Consider the following 20,301-nt stretch of genomic DNA (forward strand, 5'->3'; position numbering starts at 1 on the left):
ATCAGCTACCTATTTCACATGAGTAACATGCATCTCTAGCACAGCAAACGAGATTCAAGTTCAGAAAGTATTGAATCCTCATTGAGATCCTGACAAACTCTCCTGTACTAAATAGCAAGTTACAATTTGTCACCTGGAGACAATTATAGTAAACAGGATTATTAATCTAAATGTTCTGATACTATCCTCTAAAGGCCAAATACAAGTTTACAATACATGTGGTATAACACATGACAACGTACCGTAATACAAAAGGAAATCATTCATGATTACAAAACAATCCAGAAATAAATGGTAAGATGAAGCAATGACTCACCGTTATTAACCAGGAGATGGAGGTCCAGTTTTTTTGCTTTGAAATTCTGTACACAATTCCGTATGGACTTCATGGAAGCCAAATCACAGAATAAAAATTCCACTGAGAAGGAAGAAAATACATTTATAAATACATTTTCAAAGACTTCCGAGAAGCAGTGAAGTTTCTGTTCCATTTTACACTATTGCCATAAAAATTAAATCATATAATTTTGGCTAACGAAAAAAGAAAAAGCTGTGCTGATATACATCCTAATTTTGAGAACAAGCAATTCAATTTGGAGAAAGCACTGTGCATCTATTCACAAGAATATAATACATTGTGTTACTGCATTATAGGGAAATAACTCCTATTCATACATAGAAGAAAAGGCTATTTTATGGAATGACCATGATATGTATATATATATATAGTACTAGATGGTGGCCCGATTCTAACGCATTGGTATTCTAGAATATATATGTAGTTTATTTATGAAGATTTCAGAATAATGCAATGAATACACAGGATTCGGCCAGCCGGCCCTGACCAATTAGCGAAGAGTGGTTAAAATCCGACGGCAATTCGTGGCCGGACTGCACCTGTCGTTGATTGTTTGCGGATGGCCACGTATTATATAGCACAGCTCCATAGTATATAGCACAGACACATAGTATATAGCACAGCCCATGTAGTATATAGCATAGCCCACATAGTATATAGCACAGCCCACGCAGTATAATACACAGTCCATGCAGTATATTACACAGCCCACGTAGTATAGAGCACAGCCCATGTAGTATATAGCACAGACCATGTAGTATATAACACAGGCATGTAGTACACAGCACTGCCACGTAGTATATAGCACAGCCCACGTAGTATATTGCACAGCTACGTAGTATATTTAACAGCTACATAGTATATTGCACAGCTACGTAGTATGTTGCAGAGCCATGTAGTATATAGCACAGGCCACGCAGTATATAACACAGCCCACGTAGTATATAGCACAGCCGACGTAGTATATAGCACAACCCACGCAGTATATAACACAGCCCTTGCAGTATATAACACAGCCCACATAGTATATACCACAGCCCATGCAGTATATAACACAGGCCACGTCCTATATAACACAGCCACGTAGTATATTGCACAGCCAGGTAGGATATAGCACAGCCCACGTACTATATATCACAGCAAGGTAGTATATAACACAGCCCACGCAGTATATAACACAGCCCACACAGTATATAAGACAGCCCACGTAGTATATAGCAATGTGGTCACCATATCCCTGCTAAAAAAAAGAATTAAAATAAAAATTAGTTATATACTCACCTTTCGGCGGCCCCCGGATCCAGCCCAGGCCTTTAGCGATGATCGTCGCGACGCTCCGTTCCCAGTAATGCCTTGTGGCAATAACACGTGATGATGTAGCGGTCATCACGGGTCGTTGCCGCAATGCATTCTTGGGACCGGAGCGTCGCGAGGAGCGGGAAAGGCTGGCATGGACGATGGAAGGTGAGAATATAATGATTTTTTTTAATTATTATTTTTAACGTTATATGTTTTTACTATTGATGCTGCATAGGCAATAGTAAAACGTTGGTCACACAGGGTTAATGGCACCGTTAACGGACTGCCTTACACCGCGTTATGCCATGGTGTAACGCAGTCCATTTAACCAACTTCTGAAATGCTATGTGGGAGCTCACTGGAGGGGAGTATGGAGGGGGCACTGACTGGAGGCGAGTAGGGAGGGGCCATTTCGTGGCCGGACTGTGTCTGTCGCTGATTGGTCGTGCCCAGCCAGCCGCGAACAAACAGTGATGCGGGATTTCCATTACAGACAAACAGACGGAAGTGGAAAACAGACAAACAGACGGAAGTGGACCTTAGACAATTATATAGATAGAAGGTTTCTACTCCGCTGCGGTTAAAGGGAACCTGTCACCAGGTTTGGCCAATATGAGTTACAGCCACCCCCTTTCAGGGCTTATATACAGCATTCTATAATGCTGTATATCTGCCCCCAACCCGACCTGTAAGAGAAGAAAAATAACTTCTTATACTCACCTGGTCGGCGGTCCAGTCGGATGGGTGTAGCTCTTCTTGGTCCGACGCCTTTCTTCTTCATGTGATGCTGCCCTCCTGCAAGCTTCCTGAGGATGACGAGTCACTGCATCATTCACACAGTCTGCTTGGCATTGCCCTCCTGAGCAGTCGTACTTATCTGCCCGATGGAGGGCAGAGCAAAGTTCTGCAGTGCGCAGGCGGTGGGACGCTCTGACCTTTCCCGCCACCTGCAGTATTTTGCTCCTTTGCTAAAGACCATAAAAATGAGAACTATATATATATATTATATATATATATATATATATATATATATATATATATATACTAGATGGTAGCCCGATTCTAACGCATCTGGTATTCTAGAATATGCATGTCCACGTAGTATATTGCACAGCCCACGTAGTATATTGCCCGGTCACGTAGTATATTGCCCAGCCACGAAGTATATTGCCCAGTCACATAGTATATTTGCCAGCCACGTAGTATATTGCACAGCTACATTGTATATTGCCCAGCCACGTAGCATATTGCCCAGTGACGTAGCATATTGCACAGCTACGTAGTATATTGCCCAGTCACGTAGTATATTGCCCAGACACGTAGTATACAGCACAGACACGTAGTATATTGCCCAGTCACGTAGTATATTGCCCAGCTACGTAGTATATTGCCCAGTCACGTAGCATATTGCCCAGGGACGCAGTATATTGCCCAGTCACATAGTATATTGCCCAGCGATGTAGCATATTGCACAGCTACGTAGTATATTGCCCAGTCACGTAGTATATTGCCCAGTCACGTAGTATATTGCCCAGTCACGTAGTATACAGCACAGACCATTTTATATTGCCCAATCACGTAGTATATTGCCCAGTCACGTAGTATATTGCCCAGACACGTAGTATACAGCACAGACACGTAGTATATTGCCCAGTCACGTAGTATATTGCCCAGCTACGTAGTATATTGCCCAGTCACGTAGCATATTGCCCAGGGACGCAGTATATTGCCCAGTCACATAGTATATTGCCCAGCGATGTAGCATATTGCACAGCTACGTAGTATATTGCCCAGTCACGTAGTATATTGCCCAGTCACGTAGTATATTGCCCAGTCACGTAGTATACAGCACAGACACATTTTATATTGCCCAATCACGTAGTATATTGCCCAGTCACGTAGTATATTTCCCAGCTACGTAGTATATTGCCCAGCCACGTAGTATATTGCCCAGTCACATAGTATACAGCACAGACATGTAGTATATTGCCCAAGTCACGTAGTATATTGCCCAGTCACGTAGTATATTGCCCAGTCGCGTAGTATATTGCCCAGCTATGTAGTATACAGCATAGAGCCACGTAGTATACAGCACAGAGCCATGTAGTATATTGCCCAGTCACGTAATATATAGCACAGCCCACACAGCATATAGCACAGCCCACGGAGTATATCATACAGCCCACATAGTATATAACACTGCCTATGTAGTATACAGCACAGAGCCACGCGGTATGTAACACAGCCCACGTAGTATACAGCAGTGTGGGCACCATATCACTGTTAAAAAAATAATTAAAATAAAAAATAGTTATATACTCATCTCCTGGGATCCACCGAAGCTCCGCCGATAGGCGCGCGGCTGCCGCCATCTTCCGTTCCCAGGATGCATTGCGAAATTACCCAGATGACTTAGCGGTCTCACGAGACCGCTAAGTCTTCTGGGTAATTTCGCAATGCATCGCTGGGAGCGGAAGATGGCGGCAGGCGGGAGCGGCTCAGCGGACAACGGAGGGTGAGTATAGCAGGTTTTTTACTTTTTTATTATTTTTAACATTACATTTTTTATCATTACATTTTTTTTACTATTGATGCCACATAGCATCAATAGTAAAAGGTTGGGGATACACAGGGTTAATAGCGGCGGTAACGGAGTGCGTTACCCGCGGCATAACGCGATCCGTTACCGCCGGCATTAACCCTGTGTGAGCGGTGAGTGGAGGGGAGTATGCGGGCGCCGGGCAGTGACTGCAGGGAGTAAGGAGTGGCCATTTTCTTCCAGACTGTGCCCGTCGCTGATTGGTCGTAGTTGTTTTGCCGCGACCAATCAGCGACTTGGATTTCCAGGACAGACAGAGGCCACGACCAATGAATATCCGTGACAGACAGACAGAAAGACAGACAGACAGAAGTGACCCTTAGACAATTATATAGTAGATATATAGATTATATATCTATATATATATATATATATATATATATATCTACTGTATATATATATATATATATATATATATATATAGATAGATATATATAGATAGATATATAGATAGATAGATATATGTATATACATATATATATATATATATATATATATATATATACATATATATATATATATATACAGTGGGGCAAAAAAGTATTTAGTCAGTCAGCAATAGTGCAAGTTCCACCACTTAAAAAGATGAGAGGCGTCTGTAATTTACATCATAGGTAGACCTCAACAATGGGAGACAAACTGAGAAAAAAAAATCCAGAAAATCACATTGTCTGTTTTTTTAACATTTTTTTTGCATATTATGGTGGAAAATAAGTATTTGGTCAGAAACAAACAATCAAGATTTCTGGCTCTCACAGACCTGTAACTTCTTCTTTAAGAGTCTCCTCTTTCCTCCACTCATTACCTGTAGTAATGGCACCTGTTTAAACTTGTTATCAGTATAAAAAGACACCTGTGCACACCCTCAAACAGTTTGACTCCAAACTGCACTATGGTGAAGACCAAAGAGCTGTCAAAGGACACCAGAAACAAAATTGTAGCCCTGCACCAGGCTGGGAAGACTGAATCTGCAATAGCCAACCAGCTTGGAGTGAAGAAATCAACAGTGGGAGCAATAATTAGAAAATGGAAGACATACAAGACCACTGTTAATCTCACTCGATCTGGGGCTCCACGCAAAATCCCACCCCGTGGGGTCAGAATGATCACAAGAACGGTGAGCAAAAATCCCAGAACCACGCGGGGGGACCTAGTGAATGAACTGCAGAGAGCTGGGACCAATGTAACAAGGCCTACCATAAGTAACACACTACGTCACCATGGACTCAGATCCTGCAGTGCCAGACGTGTCCCACTGCTTAAGCCAGTACATGTCCGGGCCCGTCTGAAGTTTGCTAGAGAGCATTTGGATGATCCAGAGGAGTTTTGGGAGAATGTCCTATGGTCTGATGAAACCAAACTGGAACTGTTTGGTAGAAACACAACTTGTCATGTTTGGAGGAAAAAGAATACTGAGTTGCATCCATCAAACACCATACCTACTGTAAAGCATGGTGGTGGAAACATCATGCTTTGGGGCTGTTTCTCTGCAAAGGGGCCAGGACGACTGATCCGGGTACATGAAAGAATGAATGGGGCCATGTATCGTGAGATTTTGAGTGCAAACCTCCTTCCATCAGCAAGGGCATTGAAGATGAAACGTGGCTGGGTCTTTCAACATGACAATGATCCAAAGCACACCGCCAGGGCAACGAAGGAGTGGCTTCATAAGAAGCATTTCAAGGTCCTGGAGTGGCCTAGCCAGTCTCCAGATCTCAACCCTATAGAAAACCTTTGGAGGGAGTTGAAAGTCCGTGTTGCCAAGCGAAAAGCCAAAAACATCACTGCTCTAGAGGAGATCTGCATGGAGGAATGGGCCAACATACCAACAACAGTGTGTGGCAACCTTGTGAAGACTTACAGAAAACGTTTGACCTCTGTCATTGCCAACAAAGGATATATTACAAAGTATTGAGATGAAATTTTGTTTCTGACCAAATACTTATTTTCCACCATAATATGGAAATAAAATGTTAAAAAAAACAGACAATGTGATTTTCTGGATTTTTTTTCTCAGTTTGTCTCCCATAGTTGAGGTCTACCTATGATGTAAATTACAGACGCCTCTCATCTTTTTAAGTGGTGGAACTTGCACTATTGCTGACTGACTAAATACTTTTTTGCCCCACTGTATATACACATATACACAGTGCAGACCAAAAGTTTGGACACACCTTCCCATTTAAAGATTTTTCTGTATTTTCATGACTATGAAAATTGTACATTCACACTAAAGGCATTAAAACTATGAATTAACACATGTTGAATTATATAAATAACAAAAAAGTGTGAAACAACTGAAATATGTCTTATATTCTAGGTTCTCCAAAGTAGCCACCTTTTGCTTTGATGACTGCTTTGCACACTCTTGGCATTCTCTTGATGAGCTTCAAGAGGTAGTCACCGGGAATGGTTTTCACTTCACAGGTGTGCCCTGTCAGGTTTAATAAGTGGGATTTCTTGCCTTATAAATGGGGTTGGGACCATCAGTTGTGTTGTGCAGAAGTCTGGTGGATACACAACTGATAGTCCCACTGAATAGACTGTTAGAATTTGTATTATGGCAAGAAAAAAGCAGCCAAGTAAAGAAAAACGAGTGGCCATCATTACTTTTAGGCTACGTTCACATTGGCGTTCCGCCAATGTGCGTCGCTGTTGCGCCGGCGACGCAGCGGCGACGCAGCGGCGACGCGCCCCTATGTTTAACATAGGGGACGCGTGCATTTTTTGGGTGGCGTTTTTTGACACTTGCGTCGTTTACGACGCTAGCGTCGGACGCAAGAAAATGCAACAAGTTGCATTTTCTGTGCGTCCGATTCTCATCAAAAAACGACGCACGCGTCGCAAAACGCGTGCGTTTTTGCGTGCGTTTGTGCGCGTTTTTTCGTGCGTTGCGCGTTGCGTCGCCGACGCAGGGCGGCGCAACGCTAGTGTGAACGTAGCCTAAGAAATGAAGGTCAGTCAGTCCGAAAAATTGGGAAAACTTTGAAAGTGTCCCCAAGTGCAGTGGCAAAAACCATCAAGCGCTACAAAGAAACTGGCTCACATGAGGACCGCCCCAGCAAAAGAAGGCCAAGAGTCACCTCTGCTTCTGAGAATAAGTTTATCGGGGTCACCAGCCTCAGAAATCGCAGGTTAACAGCAGCTCAGATTAGAGACCAGGTCAATGCCACACAGAGTTCTAGCAGCAGACACATCTCTACATCGACTGTTAAGAGGAGACTTTGTGCAGCAGGCCTTCATGGTAAAATAGCTGCTAGGAAACCACTGCTAAGGACAGGCAACAAGCAGAAGAGACTTGTTTGGGGCCGGGCTAAAGAACACAAGGAATGGACAGTAGACCAGAGGAAATCTGTGCTTTGGTCTGATGAGTCCAAATTTGAGATCTTTGGATCCAACCACGTGGTGTAACGCAGTCCGTTAACGCTGCCATTAACCCTGTAAGTGTGACCAACTTTTTACTATTGATGCTGCCTATGCAGCATCAATAGTAAAAACATATAATGTTAAAAAAAAATCTTTATATTCTCACCTTCCGGCGTCCGCGGCAGCCTTTACCGCTCTTCGCAACGCTCCGGTCCCAAGAATACATTGCGATGACCCCAGATGACATAGCGGTCTCATGAGACTGCTACATCATCACGGGTTATTGCCTCAAAGCATCACTGGGAACGGAACATCGTGAGGAGCATCGCTAATGGCCTGGGCTGGATCCGGGGGTCGCCGGAAGGTGAGTATATAACTATTTTTTATTTTAATTACTTTTTTAACAGGAATATGGTGCCCACATTGCTATATACTATGTGGGCTGTGTTATATAATATGAGGGCTGTGTTATATACTACGTGGACTGTGTTATATACGTCGCTGTGATATTTACTGCGTCGGCTGTGCTATATCCTATGTGGCTGTGCAATATACTACGTGGCTGTGCTATATACTACATGGCTGTGCAATATACTACGTGGCTGTGCAATATACTCCGCGGCTGTGTTATATACTACATGGGCTGTGTTATATATTGTGTGGGCTGTGCTATATATAACGTGGGCTGTGTTATATACTGCGTGGGCTGTGCTATATACCATATGGGCTGTGTTATATACTGTGTGGACTGTACTATATACTACATGGCTGTGCTATAAACTACGTGGCTGTGCAATATACTACGTGGCTGTGCAATATACTACGTGGCTGTGCTATATACTACATGGCTGTATTATATACTATGTAGCTGTGCTATATACTACATGGCTGTGCTATATACTATGTGGGCTGTGTTATATACTACGTGGGCTGTGTTATATACTACGTCGCTGTGCTATATACTACGTGGGCTGTGCTATATACTATGTGGCTGTGCAATATACTACATGGCTGTCCTATATACTACGTGGCTATATGATGTGGGCTGTGCTATATACTGCGTGGGCTGTGCTATATACTACGTGGCTGTGCAATATACTATGTGGATGTGCTATATACTACATGGCTGTATTATATACTACGTAGCTGTGCTATAAACTACGTGACTGTGCTATATACTACGTGGCTGTGCTATATACTATGTGGGCTGTGTCATATGCTATGTGGGCTGTGAGACTCTTTCGCCCGGGGCCCTCAAAAACCTGGAGCTGGCCCTGGCTTCACTGATTGGTTGCGACAGACGCAGTCCGGCTGGGAATTGGTGCGGGTTTGAACCATGCTTCGCTAATTGGTCGCGCCCGGCCGGCCGAATCCTGTGTATTCATTGCATTATTCTGAAATCTTCATAAATATACTACATACATATTCTAGAATACCCGATGCGTTAGAATCGGGCCACCATTTAGTATATATATATATATATATATATATATATATATATATATATATATATATATATATATATATATATATATATACTAGATTGTGGACCGATTCTAACGCATCGGGTATTCTAGAATATGCATGTCCCCGTAGTATATGGACATTGATGATTCCAGAATTCGCGGCAGACTGTGCCCGTCGCTGATTGGTCGAGCCAACCTTTATGACATCATCGTCGTCATGGCAACCATTATGACATCTACGTCGATACTGTGCCCGTCACTGAATCAGAAACGTGGGATTTCTACGTCCTTTATGACATCATCGTCGCTGTGCCCGTTGCTGATTGGTCGAGGCCAATCCTGGCCTCGACCAATCAGAGACGCGGGATATCTACGTCCTTTATGACAGACAGAAAGACAGACAGACGGAAAAACCCTTAGACAATTATATATATATATATATATATATATATATATATTATATATATCTTAAGAGCTTTTGCGCCAATAGAGTATGCCCTTCTTTCAACCACAAAGAGTCTTTAGCCACTGATGGTTTATATTTGATGCCCGCAAGGAGCACTTTGGGTTGAAACATCTCAGATAGCAATCCTAAGTGCAGGTTTTGGGTGGTACATCCATGTCACACAGAGATGCTTTACAACTGCATGAATGAATGTCTATGTGTACAACTGTAGCAACCTGAATATGTAATCTGTGACAGTAATTGAAAGAGATGATTTCTTTTCCCCCATCATTAGTCACCTTTGCCAATACAATTATCAGCTTTAGCAGTTTAACTTAATATGTGACATTTTTATAATGGTGAAGGTGGTCAATGATACTAAAGCCCCTGCACCTGTGTCTCAGCCTGTCTCACCCTTCATCTTTGGTGCGGGTTTGGCAGTGTGGAAGCCAGATCTGAAATGTCCGCACTGGACCTGATCGGCCTTTACCTGCGCTTGCCTTTCCTGGCACCAAGGGAGTGATTCTGAAAATGCTCCAGGTACAGTTCGCATGTAATGTGGTCCTTTTTTTTATACATACTCTTTAAATATTCAGGAGGCCATAATGGCACAACGTAAATAAAATAAGTAGATTAGGACTGCCCCATTATGAGAATGCCGTGAAATGGCGGGGTAGCTCAAAGAATTGATCAGTTGTTTGCTAAATGTCTCATATTTGAAATACAGTTAGAATTTATGTGCAATTGCACTTCAGTTATTGCGTTCTGACCATAAGCAGTGCTGGCTTCTTCCCTTTTTTTTGCTTTGCATTGGTACGTGGCTGACCACCACTGTTGCCGCGCACGCTGGGTTATGTGCGCCATTCTTTCTGTGTTCACTGTGATTGATAGGCTGCTGTGCACACACACAGCAGCCCTGCCCTGCCTCAGGCTCCAGTTTATTGTGCACCTATGTCTCACCCTTCATCTTTGGTGCGGGTTTCGCAGTGTGGAAGCCAGATCTGAAATGTCCGCACTGGACCTGATCGGCCTTTACCTGCGCTTGCCTTTCCTGGCACCAAGGGAGTGATTCTGAAAATGCTCCAGGTACAGTTCGCATGTAATGTGGTCCTTTTTTTATTTTTTTTTTATATATATACTCTTTAAATATTCAGGAGGCCATAATGGCACAACGTAAATAAAATACGTAGATTAGGACTGCCCCATTATGAGAATGCCGTGAAGTGGCGGGGTAGCTCAAAGAATTGATCAATTGTTTGCTAAATGTCTCATATTTGAAATACAGTTAGAATTTATGTGCAATTGCACTTCAGTTATTGCGTTCTGACCATAAGCAGTGCTGGCTTCTTCCCTTTTTTTTGCAATGATACTAAAGATATTGTCAAATCTATTAAAATCATTAAAGGGAACCTGTCACCTAAATTTGGCGGGACCAGTTTTGGGTCATATGGGCGGAGTTTTCAGGTGTTTGATTCACCCTTTCCTTACCCGCTGGCTGCATGCTGGCTGAAATATTGGATTGAAGTTAATTCTCTGTCCTCCGTAGTACATGCCTGCGCAAGGTAATCTTGCCTTGCGCAGGCGTGTACTATGGAGGACAGAGAATGAACTTCAATCCAGTATTTCGGCCAGCATGCAGCCAGCGGGTAAGGAAAGGGTGAATCAAACACCTGAAAACTCCGCCCATATGACCCAAAACTGGTCCCGCCAAATTCAGGTGACAGGTTCCCTTTAATGCTTAAATGCCTCATTTGAAGACATCTTCAAAACCTTATTTTAAGCTTCAAAGACATTAGAGTTCAATTCAAGTTCAGATAGAAAAAAAATATATGTAAAAGTCAAATTCTTATTCTTCCAAAAGAAAAAGCTAAGTACGGTATATAAATTAAAATGACCTACCTCAAAGTCAGGCTGCACTAAATGAAATGCACACCTCACTGTCCTCCAGACATAAAAAATGAAATTACTGGCGAACTTGTCTCCAGAAAGGCTGGGACTATGGAGAGAATTTTGATATATCAGAAATATGATTTGCATTTAATGTTTCTCCTTGTGAAGATGACCACCTGACGTAAGTAGACTATAGACCAGGCAATGCTCCTTGGGATAAAAGGTATGTGTAGGGAATATACATTCACCCAGCTAATCAGTAACTTGCACTGTTGACAGGCAAGAATCTCCAAACACTTGAATGCAGAACACTTTAGGGTGTATGGAGGTGTTGGCCATTTCATTGTTGGGGTTTGCGATCTCTTTGTTCTACCGGAGATTAGTCGCCAGCAGAGATGTCTCTGTATGGCTTTCCCACAGAAAACACAAGAGTACTTAAGGTACCGTTACACTAAACGACTTACCAACGATCACGACCAGCGATACGACCTGGCTGTGATCGTTGGTAAGTCGTTGTGTGGTCGCTGGGGAGCTGTCACACAGACAGCTCTCTCCAGCGACCAACGATCAGGGGAAAGACTTCGGCATCGTTGAAACTGTCTTCAATGATGCCGAAGTCCCCAGGTAACCAGGGTAAACATCGGGTTACCAAGCGCAGGGCCGCGCTTAGTAACCCGATATTTACCCTGGTTACCATTGTAAAAGTAAAAAAAAAAAAAAAAACAGTACATACTCACATTCCGATGTCTGTCACGTCCCCCAGCGTCAGCTTCCCGCACTGACTGTGTCAGCGCTGGCCGTAAAGCAGAGCACAGCGGTGACATCACCGCTGTGCTCTGCTTTACGGCCGACGCTGACAGTCAGTGCAAGGAAGCTGACGGCGGGGGACGTGACAGACATCGGAATGTGAGTATGTACCGTTTTTTTTTTTACTTTTACAATGGTAACCAGGGTAAATATCGGGTTACTAAGCGCGGCCCTGCGCTTAGTAACCCGATGTTTACCCTGGTTACCAGTGAACACATCGCTGGATCGGCGTCACACACGTCAATCCAGCGATGACAGCGGGTGATCAGCGACCAAAAAAAGGTCCTAATCATTCCCCAATGACCAACGATCTCCCAGCAGGGGCCTGATCGTTGGTCGCTGTCACAAATAACGATTTCGTTAAAGATATCGTTGCTACATCACAAAAAGCGTGACGTTGCAACGATATCGTTAACAAAATCGTTATGTGTGAAGGTACCTTTAGCCAAACTAGTGCTCCTCTGTATCAGAGAAACAGCTGATGGTCAGAATAATGAACCTTAGCATTGTTCAGCCCACCGCCATCTTATGTATGTGTGTGCTTCTTGGCATGCTGTCAGGACTACGGGTCAGACAATCTCATAAACTATCTCTGCCTTCATTAGGTTGCACAACAGGGGAGGCATTATGCAAGACTATCGTGGGAAACGATAACATCGGCATCTTTTGTTACAAAGCCTCTAGGTGAGAAACATCAAGAGGGTTCACATGATTCCCATAACTCCAAGCATTTCATTCTTGAAAAGTCCAAGTAGTGACAGCATGAATACGAATTGAGTCCTTAACCCTTTAGTGACCGGGCAACATTTATGAAATCTGACCAGCGTCACTTCACGTGGTAATTCGGGAACGCTTCAACAAATCCCATTGAGTTTGAGAATGTTTATTCGGGGCACATTTTAATTTATGGTAATGGTAAATTTAGGTGAATATGTTTTGTGTTTATTCATAAAAAAAATATCAAAATGTGACAAAATTGTTAAATTTTTTTTTGCAATTTTCAAACTTTGAATGATTATCCCTGTAATCCAGGTCGTCATACCACAGCAAAACATTAATAAATAACATTTCCCTCATGTCAGCTTTAAATCAGCACCATTTGTAAAATGCGATTTCATTTTGCTAGCATTTTAGGAGGTTTAAAATGTAGCAGTAATTTTTCCTTTTTTCAAGGAAATTTACAAAATTTATTTTTTAGGGACATATCCAAGTTTGAAGTGACGTTATATATATTGGAACCCCCCAAAAATGATACCATTTTAAAAACAGCACCCCCTGACATACTGAAAACTGCTGTCAGGTAGTTTATTAACCCTTCAGGTTATTTTTAGGCATTAATACAAAGTGACATGACAGAAATTAAAAAGTGTATTTTTACCACCTAAATGTCGCTAACTTCTGAGCAGGCCATTATTGCCTATAAACTGTAAGGCCGCTATTTGGTCATTAATTGCCATGGCAAACATCAGGACCACACAACCATGATCTCTGGGTGTTGATGAGGTTAAAGAAGAAGCCCCCACACTCTGTTAACCATTTATATGATGTAATCACCTTTCCTCTTGCCCCGCGCTGCTCCTGGCTCCGGTCTCAGCAGCTGCAGTCTACCCGCCCGGTCACACAGCAGGTGTGCGATGATATGACGTCATTGCGCACCCGCAGTGTCAGCGGCAGGCAGAGTGGGGAATGATGGGAGAGGGAGCGACAGCAGATGCTCTCTTTCCTCCATCATTGCATTCAACTGTACCGGCGTCTATGACGCCGGTATAGTTGAATGCGGGGCCGGGAGTGTGCCGACAGCGGCACACTCGAGCAGCCCACTACTGCCACCGGCCCTTCTGCCATTTGCCAGAACTGCCCGATGGCCAGTCCGGCCCTGCTTATATCTCAGGTCAGTAAAAAGACGTAATGGCGGTCACAGAGATAGCCTAATACAAAGTGGCAGACTCGTTTTGCATTTAACACAAATTAAACTGTTAGAACTTGACTTACCGATACAAGGGGCTCTTTACTGTATCCTCTTCACGGTGGATGTAGTAAGTTAAAGGGTAAGTCCTGAGATAAATGACTTATCTGATGTGATGTATAATTGGCTTACTGTTTAGAACCAAAAAGCAGAAAGACATTGAATGGGGTCTTCTGCATTATGTGAACTCTGTCCCATTAATCATAGCGATCTCACCGAGAGGATGCAATTCATCCATTAACTTCAATCGCGGAAATAATGTATTCCACTTTAACCTAGGAGCAGTCACCGCCAACCGTGAAAACGGCAGAAAAGGGTAACTCCATCAGCCCTCAATCAGCTCATTATTGGGGTCTTGCCATCTGAACAGGGATTGTTGAAATACAACAACCTCTGTGATATCTTTGATAGGCTGAAAAAGATCTGCTCAGGTACACACCAAGTAAATGTGGAAGCCCATGTCCTTGACCATTTCCTTCTAGGTTTTGCCCCTTTACTTTAATAAAGAAGTCATGATCACAGTCATTATTTCACTTTATCTCCTTATTCTTGCCCTATTCTGTTGTCTTGGCCTGTTTTCTACGATGCCACATGCACAGAGCTAAGTACACCATCTGCTGCCAAGCTCTAGGCAGACGAAGCAAATTTTGCACATCTTGCAAACCCCACTATCCTGGCATATAGCTACTTGTTATTAATGTAAAAATGGGTGCATTTATAAAACAACAAAATTGCCCAGAGACATAAAACAACCTCTTGTCACTTCATGTACCAAACTAATCTCTGCTGTCCTGTCCACTACATTATAGATTACAACATATATTAAATTGTTTTCAGCTTTTCAATTAACTTTTTGACATTCTTCCACACAAATAACACCCGAATTATTAGGTCACTTTTTGAAACCATGGTGTCACGATATGGTATGAAATATCATAAGTTTAGTTGCTCGTCAGCTCATGAGGTGGGCTAAACCCCCCCTTCACTGGCTGACTCTACTTGTTTCTCTCTGGGCTACGGACTGTATGCTAGAAGGGGGTTTTATTGCACTGGGGTCGTAAATTCCAGGCTCAGAGGAAAGTCCCTCACCCCTCCCACCTTCACTAGTCAGAACTGGTAAAGTGGCTCCAAAATTCATGAAAGATCCTTTGTTTGGTTTTGGTACGATATTATGCACCATGTTTACGGTAAGAACACGAAAATATATATTCGTATTCCCACTCGGTGTAGGTACCCACCCCTTTAAACTCGGGCTTCTAACTCCGTCTGGTAAAGAAGTAGGGTTTTCTCTGTAAATATGTATCCCAGATAGGACATATTTGATCTCATTAGAATGCTCACGTTAACCCGAGATGATTGATGGGTTTGTTAGAACTATGACGTGTTTTGTAGTGAAGTTATAGAAATTAGAGAGAATAGTTTAAAGTTTAGGCAGAATGTAGAGAGAGGAGGGTCTGGATAAGCCAGCCTTTCTGTGATGTCACAGCCTTAAGGTATTAAGGTTGTGGCAGGCTCCCCAGTTTCCTGCTGCTAGATTTCTTCCTGACTTCTTGTCCTCTCCTGAAGCCAGCAGCATCCCATGGACTGGGATATATGGAAACTGCCCTAGCCTGATTGCCTGCAATGCTTTTAACATGTGAGTGTTATCTTTTCTCATTTATTCCCTTTATGTTATAATTACCCATGTACATATTTGCAATTGTCTCATTTATAACCTTTTTATAAAATATTTTTGATAAAGCACTGCCTAATTATTTTTAATGGGATATACTATTATATATTAGTTTGTTCTCCTGTTCTAAACCGTACCCTAAGTCTCTGAAGGGAAATACGCTACTGTTACTGTTGTGCTGGGTTAGCTTCGGACCCGTTTAATCGAAGCTGGTGGCAGCGAAAGTGCGCTGACTGTTGGATTATGCTGAAGCAACTGCGGGTTTGATAATTATTGTTCCTGCCTGAGTGGGAGTAGTTATCGCGTCGCTGCAGCGTGCCCAATAGCCAGTACATAGCAGGCAGCCTTTCTGGCGACTAATTACCCAGGGTGCAGTACCTAATCTGACCTGAGAGTAAGGGGGGCGCCAGAGAGCTGCAAGTGTTAAGTGGAACTGTAAGCGGGATATACATAAATCCCTGCAGTTCGTGGTATATAGAAAAGCAGTGGGATACCTAGAATAAGCCCCTGCTGTAAACTAAGAGGTCAATAGCCTTGTGTGTGGTTTTTCATCACATCGTGGAGTGGAGGGATAACTAAGATAAGCCCCCCTGCACATGTGATAGCCGTCTGTTGGCCTAAAGTCACCTCAATCCGTGACGTAGGGGTGACGGTCACGGTGTGAATCCTGACCCATTGGTGACAGCGGTCAGGGGGAATCGTGACACATGGCATTTATGTTTAATTGTGTGATATTTTTAGACCAGGTCCCCTGTATAGCGAGTCATTTATCTTCAGAAACACCAAAATAAATCACTGCCAAAGCCAGATGGAAAGACCGCGTGTAGTAAAGCGCCCATGCTGCAGGTCGGGGTCACACTGAACCATCTGTACTGTGTACATACATTTCATTACATCACAGAGGGAGGAAATTCATTAGTGTCCTAAGAGACCGCCCGCGCTGCTACTGACTGGAGACCCCATTGTTTGCACACAATATCAGGCCTTAGTTTATCACAGGAATCATTTCATTTTAAGCCAAGCTTCTTATCGGCACAGTGAATGTGGGTGAGGGATATATTTTATGATAACATCAAAAAGAAGACAAAATGAATAATGGTCAGATTGAAAAAAAGCCAGACAATTCAGCTGCAGTCTGTTCTTATATTATAGGCGCATTAATCATCAGGCTACCAGAAAAATATACCAGGGATAGAGATATTTACCGGGGATACAGATATTTACCGGGGATACAGATATTTAGCTTCTACACAAGAGAGGGCAACAGAAGAGCCGGAGGTCACGTGCCCCTCATAGTCCTTGTAATCTCGTAATACAGTCTCAGAAGTGGATCTGGAGTGACAGGACACAAACTATTAAAATTACAGTCTTGGGTGTAACTGCCAAATTAGCAGGTGCTATGGGCCCTACCAGAGTGGGGAACCATCTGTACAGAGGGGTAAGATTATGATCCTTGGAGAATATAATGACAACATTTTACTATGGGACTCCATGAATTACATTTCCATGACATCTTATTTTCATCCTATGTTTTTTCACTGTGCGTATGTGGTATTCCTGTTGTTTTACTGTGTGCATTATCCTTCTACTGTGACACTGCTGTCAACATTATTCCAGAACAGTCACTGTCTGCACTATCCTGTGTGGGAAGCCCACTGTACACATCATCCCACAATTTTGATACCACTTTGCACATTAACCCTGTGCTATGACATCACTCCGTACATTAGCCCTGTACTATGACATCCTTGCGCACATTAGCCCTGTGCTGTGACATCAACGTACACATTAGCCCAGTGCTATGACATCACTGCGCACATTAGCCCTGTACTGTGACATCCTTGCGCACATTAGCCCTGTGCTGTGACATCCTTGCGCACATTAGCCCTGTGCTGTGACATCCTTGCGCACATTAGCCCTGTGCTGTGACATCAACGTACACATTAGCCCAGTGCTATGACATCACTGCGCACATTAGCCCTGTACTGTGACATCCTTGCGCACATTAGCCCTGTGCTGTGACATCCTTGCGCACATTAGCCCTGTGCTGTGACATCCTTGCGCACATTAGCCCTGTGCTGTGACATCCTTGTGCACATTAGCCCTGTGCTGTGACATCCTTGCGCACATTAGCCCTGTGCTGTGACATCACCGTACACATTAACCCTGTGCTATGACATCACTGCGCACATTAGCCCTGTACTGTGACATCCTTGCGCACATTAGCCCTGTGCTGTGACATCACCGTACACATTAACCCTGTGCTATGACATCACTGCGCACATTAGCCCTGTGCTGTGACATCACTGTGCACATTAGCCCTGTGCTGTGACATCACCGTACACATTAACCCTGTGCTATGACATCACTGCGCACATTAGCCCTGTACTGTGACATCCTTGCGCAAATTAGCCCTGTGCTGTGACATCACCGTACACATTAACCCTGTGCTATGACATTACTTTGCACATTAGCCCTGTGCTGTGACACCACTGCGTACATTTGCCCTGTGCTGTGACATCACCATACACATTAACCCTGTGCTATGACACCACTGTGCACATTAACCCTGTGCTATGACACCACTGTGCACATTAGCCCTGTGCTGTGACATCACTGCGCACATTAGCCCTGTGCTGTGACATCACTGCGCACATTAGCCCTGTACTGTGACACCACTGCGTACATTTGCCATGTGCTGTGACATCACCATACACATTAACCCTGTGCTATGACATCACTGTGCACATTAGCCCTGTGCTATGACATCACTGTGCACATTAGCCCTGTGCTGTGACATCACTGCGCGCATTAGCCCTGTGCTATGACATCACTGCGCACATTAGCCCTGTGCTGTGACATCACTGCGCACATTAGCCCTGTGCTGTGACATCACCGTACACATTAGCCCTGTACTGTGACATCACTGTGCACATTAGCCCTGTGCTATGACATCACTGCTTGTATTACTGTGCTATTATTTCAATGTATGCACCATCTGGCTATTCTTAATACTGTGTGTATGTACTTTGAGATCACTGTGTGGATTAATTTTGTGCTGTGTCATCTCTGTGTAATGTCACATTATGGAGTATCTCAACGTTGATACCACTGTGTACATGATTACAATATTGAGACATCAGTATACACAATATCCCTATACTGTGGCATAACTGTGTAATTACTCTGCTATGATTTAAAGATATGCATCATCCCACTATTGTGCCACCAATGTGCAATATCCATATACTATGACATTACTATGTTACGATCATATAATGGAGAACGCACTCCCCTTCATCTTGTATCAACCAGAATGCCCTGTGCATAATGTCATACAGGAAAGCAGTACACAAAATATAAAAAAGACAACAGTGCTAAATTCTTTGAAAACTGATAAAGTGTGGATTTATAACCACTAGTGACGGGTGAACTCGTGGTAGTTCAGTTCCGGTGGGTTCGGCTGAACATGTAAAAAAAAGTTTGGTTCGGGTATCAGAACAATATTCAAATCTGAACCCTATTCACATGATTGGGGCTCGAACATCCGTTGTTTGTCACACTGCCATCTTCATGACAGCACAGCAAACATGGGCTCTGATCGGCAGCAAAATCATAACTGCAGGACAGAGTGTGAGCCAGAAGCTGTGACCGACAGTAAAAAGGTTACCGATGATCACAGGCGTGGGTTGAAGAGAGTGCTACTCCCATGCGGGAGTATTCATCAGTCGGCGCCTGTGCTATAATTAAATAAAAAAAAAAAATATGAAGTGGGGTCTCTTTTATTTATGATAATCAGCACAGGCAAAACTTACAGCTACAGGCTTCAACCCTCAGTTGTAAGTTTTATCAAAGGTAAATATCAAGAATAAAGGGATTTCAAACAGTTTTTTTTTTTAATTTAAATAACTTTTAAAAAATGGCCTGGGAACCCTCCCATTTTTGACAACCAGCCAAGCTAAAACAGACAGCTATGGGCTGCTATTCTCAGATTGGTAAGGGTCCATGGATATTGCTCCCCCAGCCTAAACATAGCAGGCCGCAGTCACCCCAGAAAAGGTGCATCTATTAGGCTACTTTCACATTTGCGTTGTGCGTCAGTGACGCAACGCACAACGCAAATAAAAACGCACCAAAACGCTTCGTTTTGCGACGCATGCATCCTTTTTTGCCAAAATTTGGACGCAAGAAAAATGCAACTTGTTGCGTTTTCTGCGCCCGACGCTTGCGGCAAAAAAAACGCATGCGTCGCACAACGCAGCACAACGCAGCACAACGCATGTCCATGCGTCCCCCATGTTAAATATAGGGGCGCATGACGCATGCGTCGCCGCTGCGTCGCCCGACGCACACACGCAAAACGCTAATGTGAACGTAGCCTAAGATGCACGAATTCTGGCACTTATCCTGCTTCTTTCCACTTGCACTGATAC

At 43.4% G+C, this 20,301-nt stretch overlaps 1 protein-coding gene across 1 annotated transcript in view; it reads right to left on the reverse strand.

Annotated features, from left to right (window-relative positions):
* The window catches only part of DHRSX (dehydrogenase/reductase X-linked), a 480,717-nt gene that overhangs the window by 217,255 nt on the left and 243,161 nt on the right, over window positions 1-20,301 (reverse strand). Inside the window, exon 4 of the mRNA XM_069761561.1 lies at window positions 317-418. Within this exon, the coding sequence (XP_069617662.1) occupies window positions 317-418 (102 nt within the window). The remainder of the gene's footprint in view (window positions 1-316; window positions 419-20,301) is intronic.

Source organism: Ranitomeya imitator, chromosome 3, assembly GCF_032444005.1.
Source record: "Ranitomeya imitator isolate aRanImi1 chromosome 3, aRanImi1.pri, whole genome shotgun sequence".
NCBI lineage: Eukaryota > Metazoa > Chordata > Amphibia > Anura > Dendrobatidae > Ranitomeya > Ranitomeya imitator.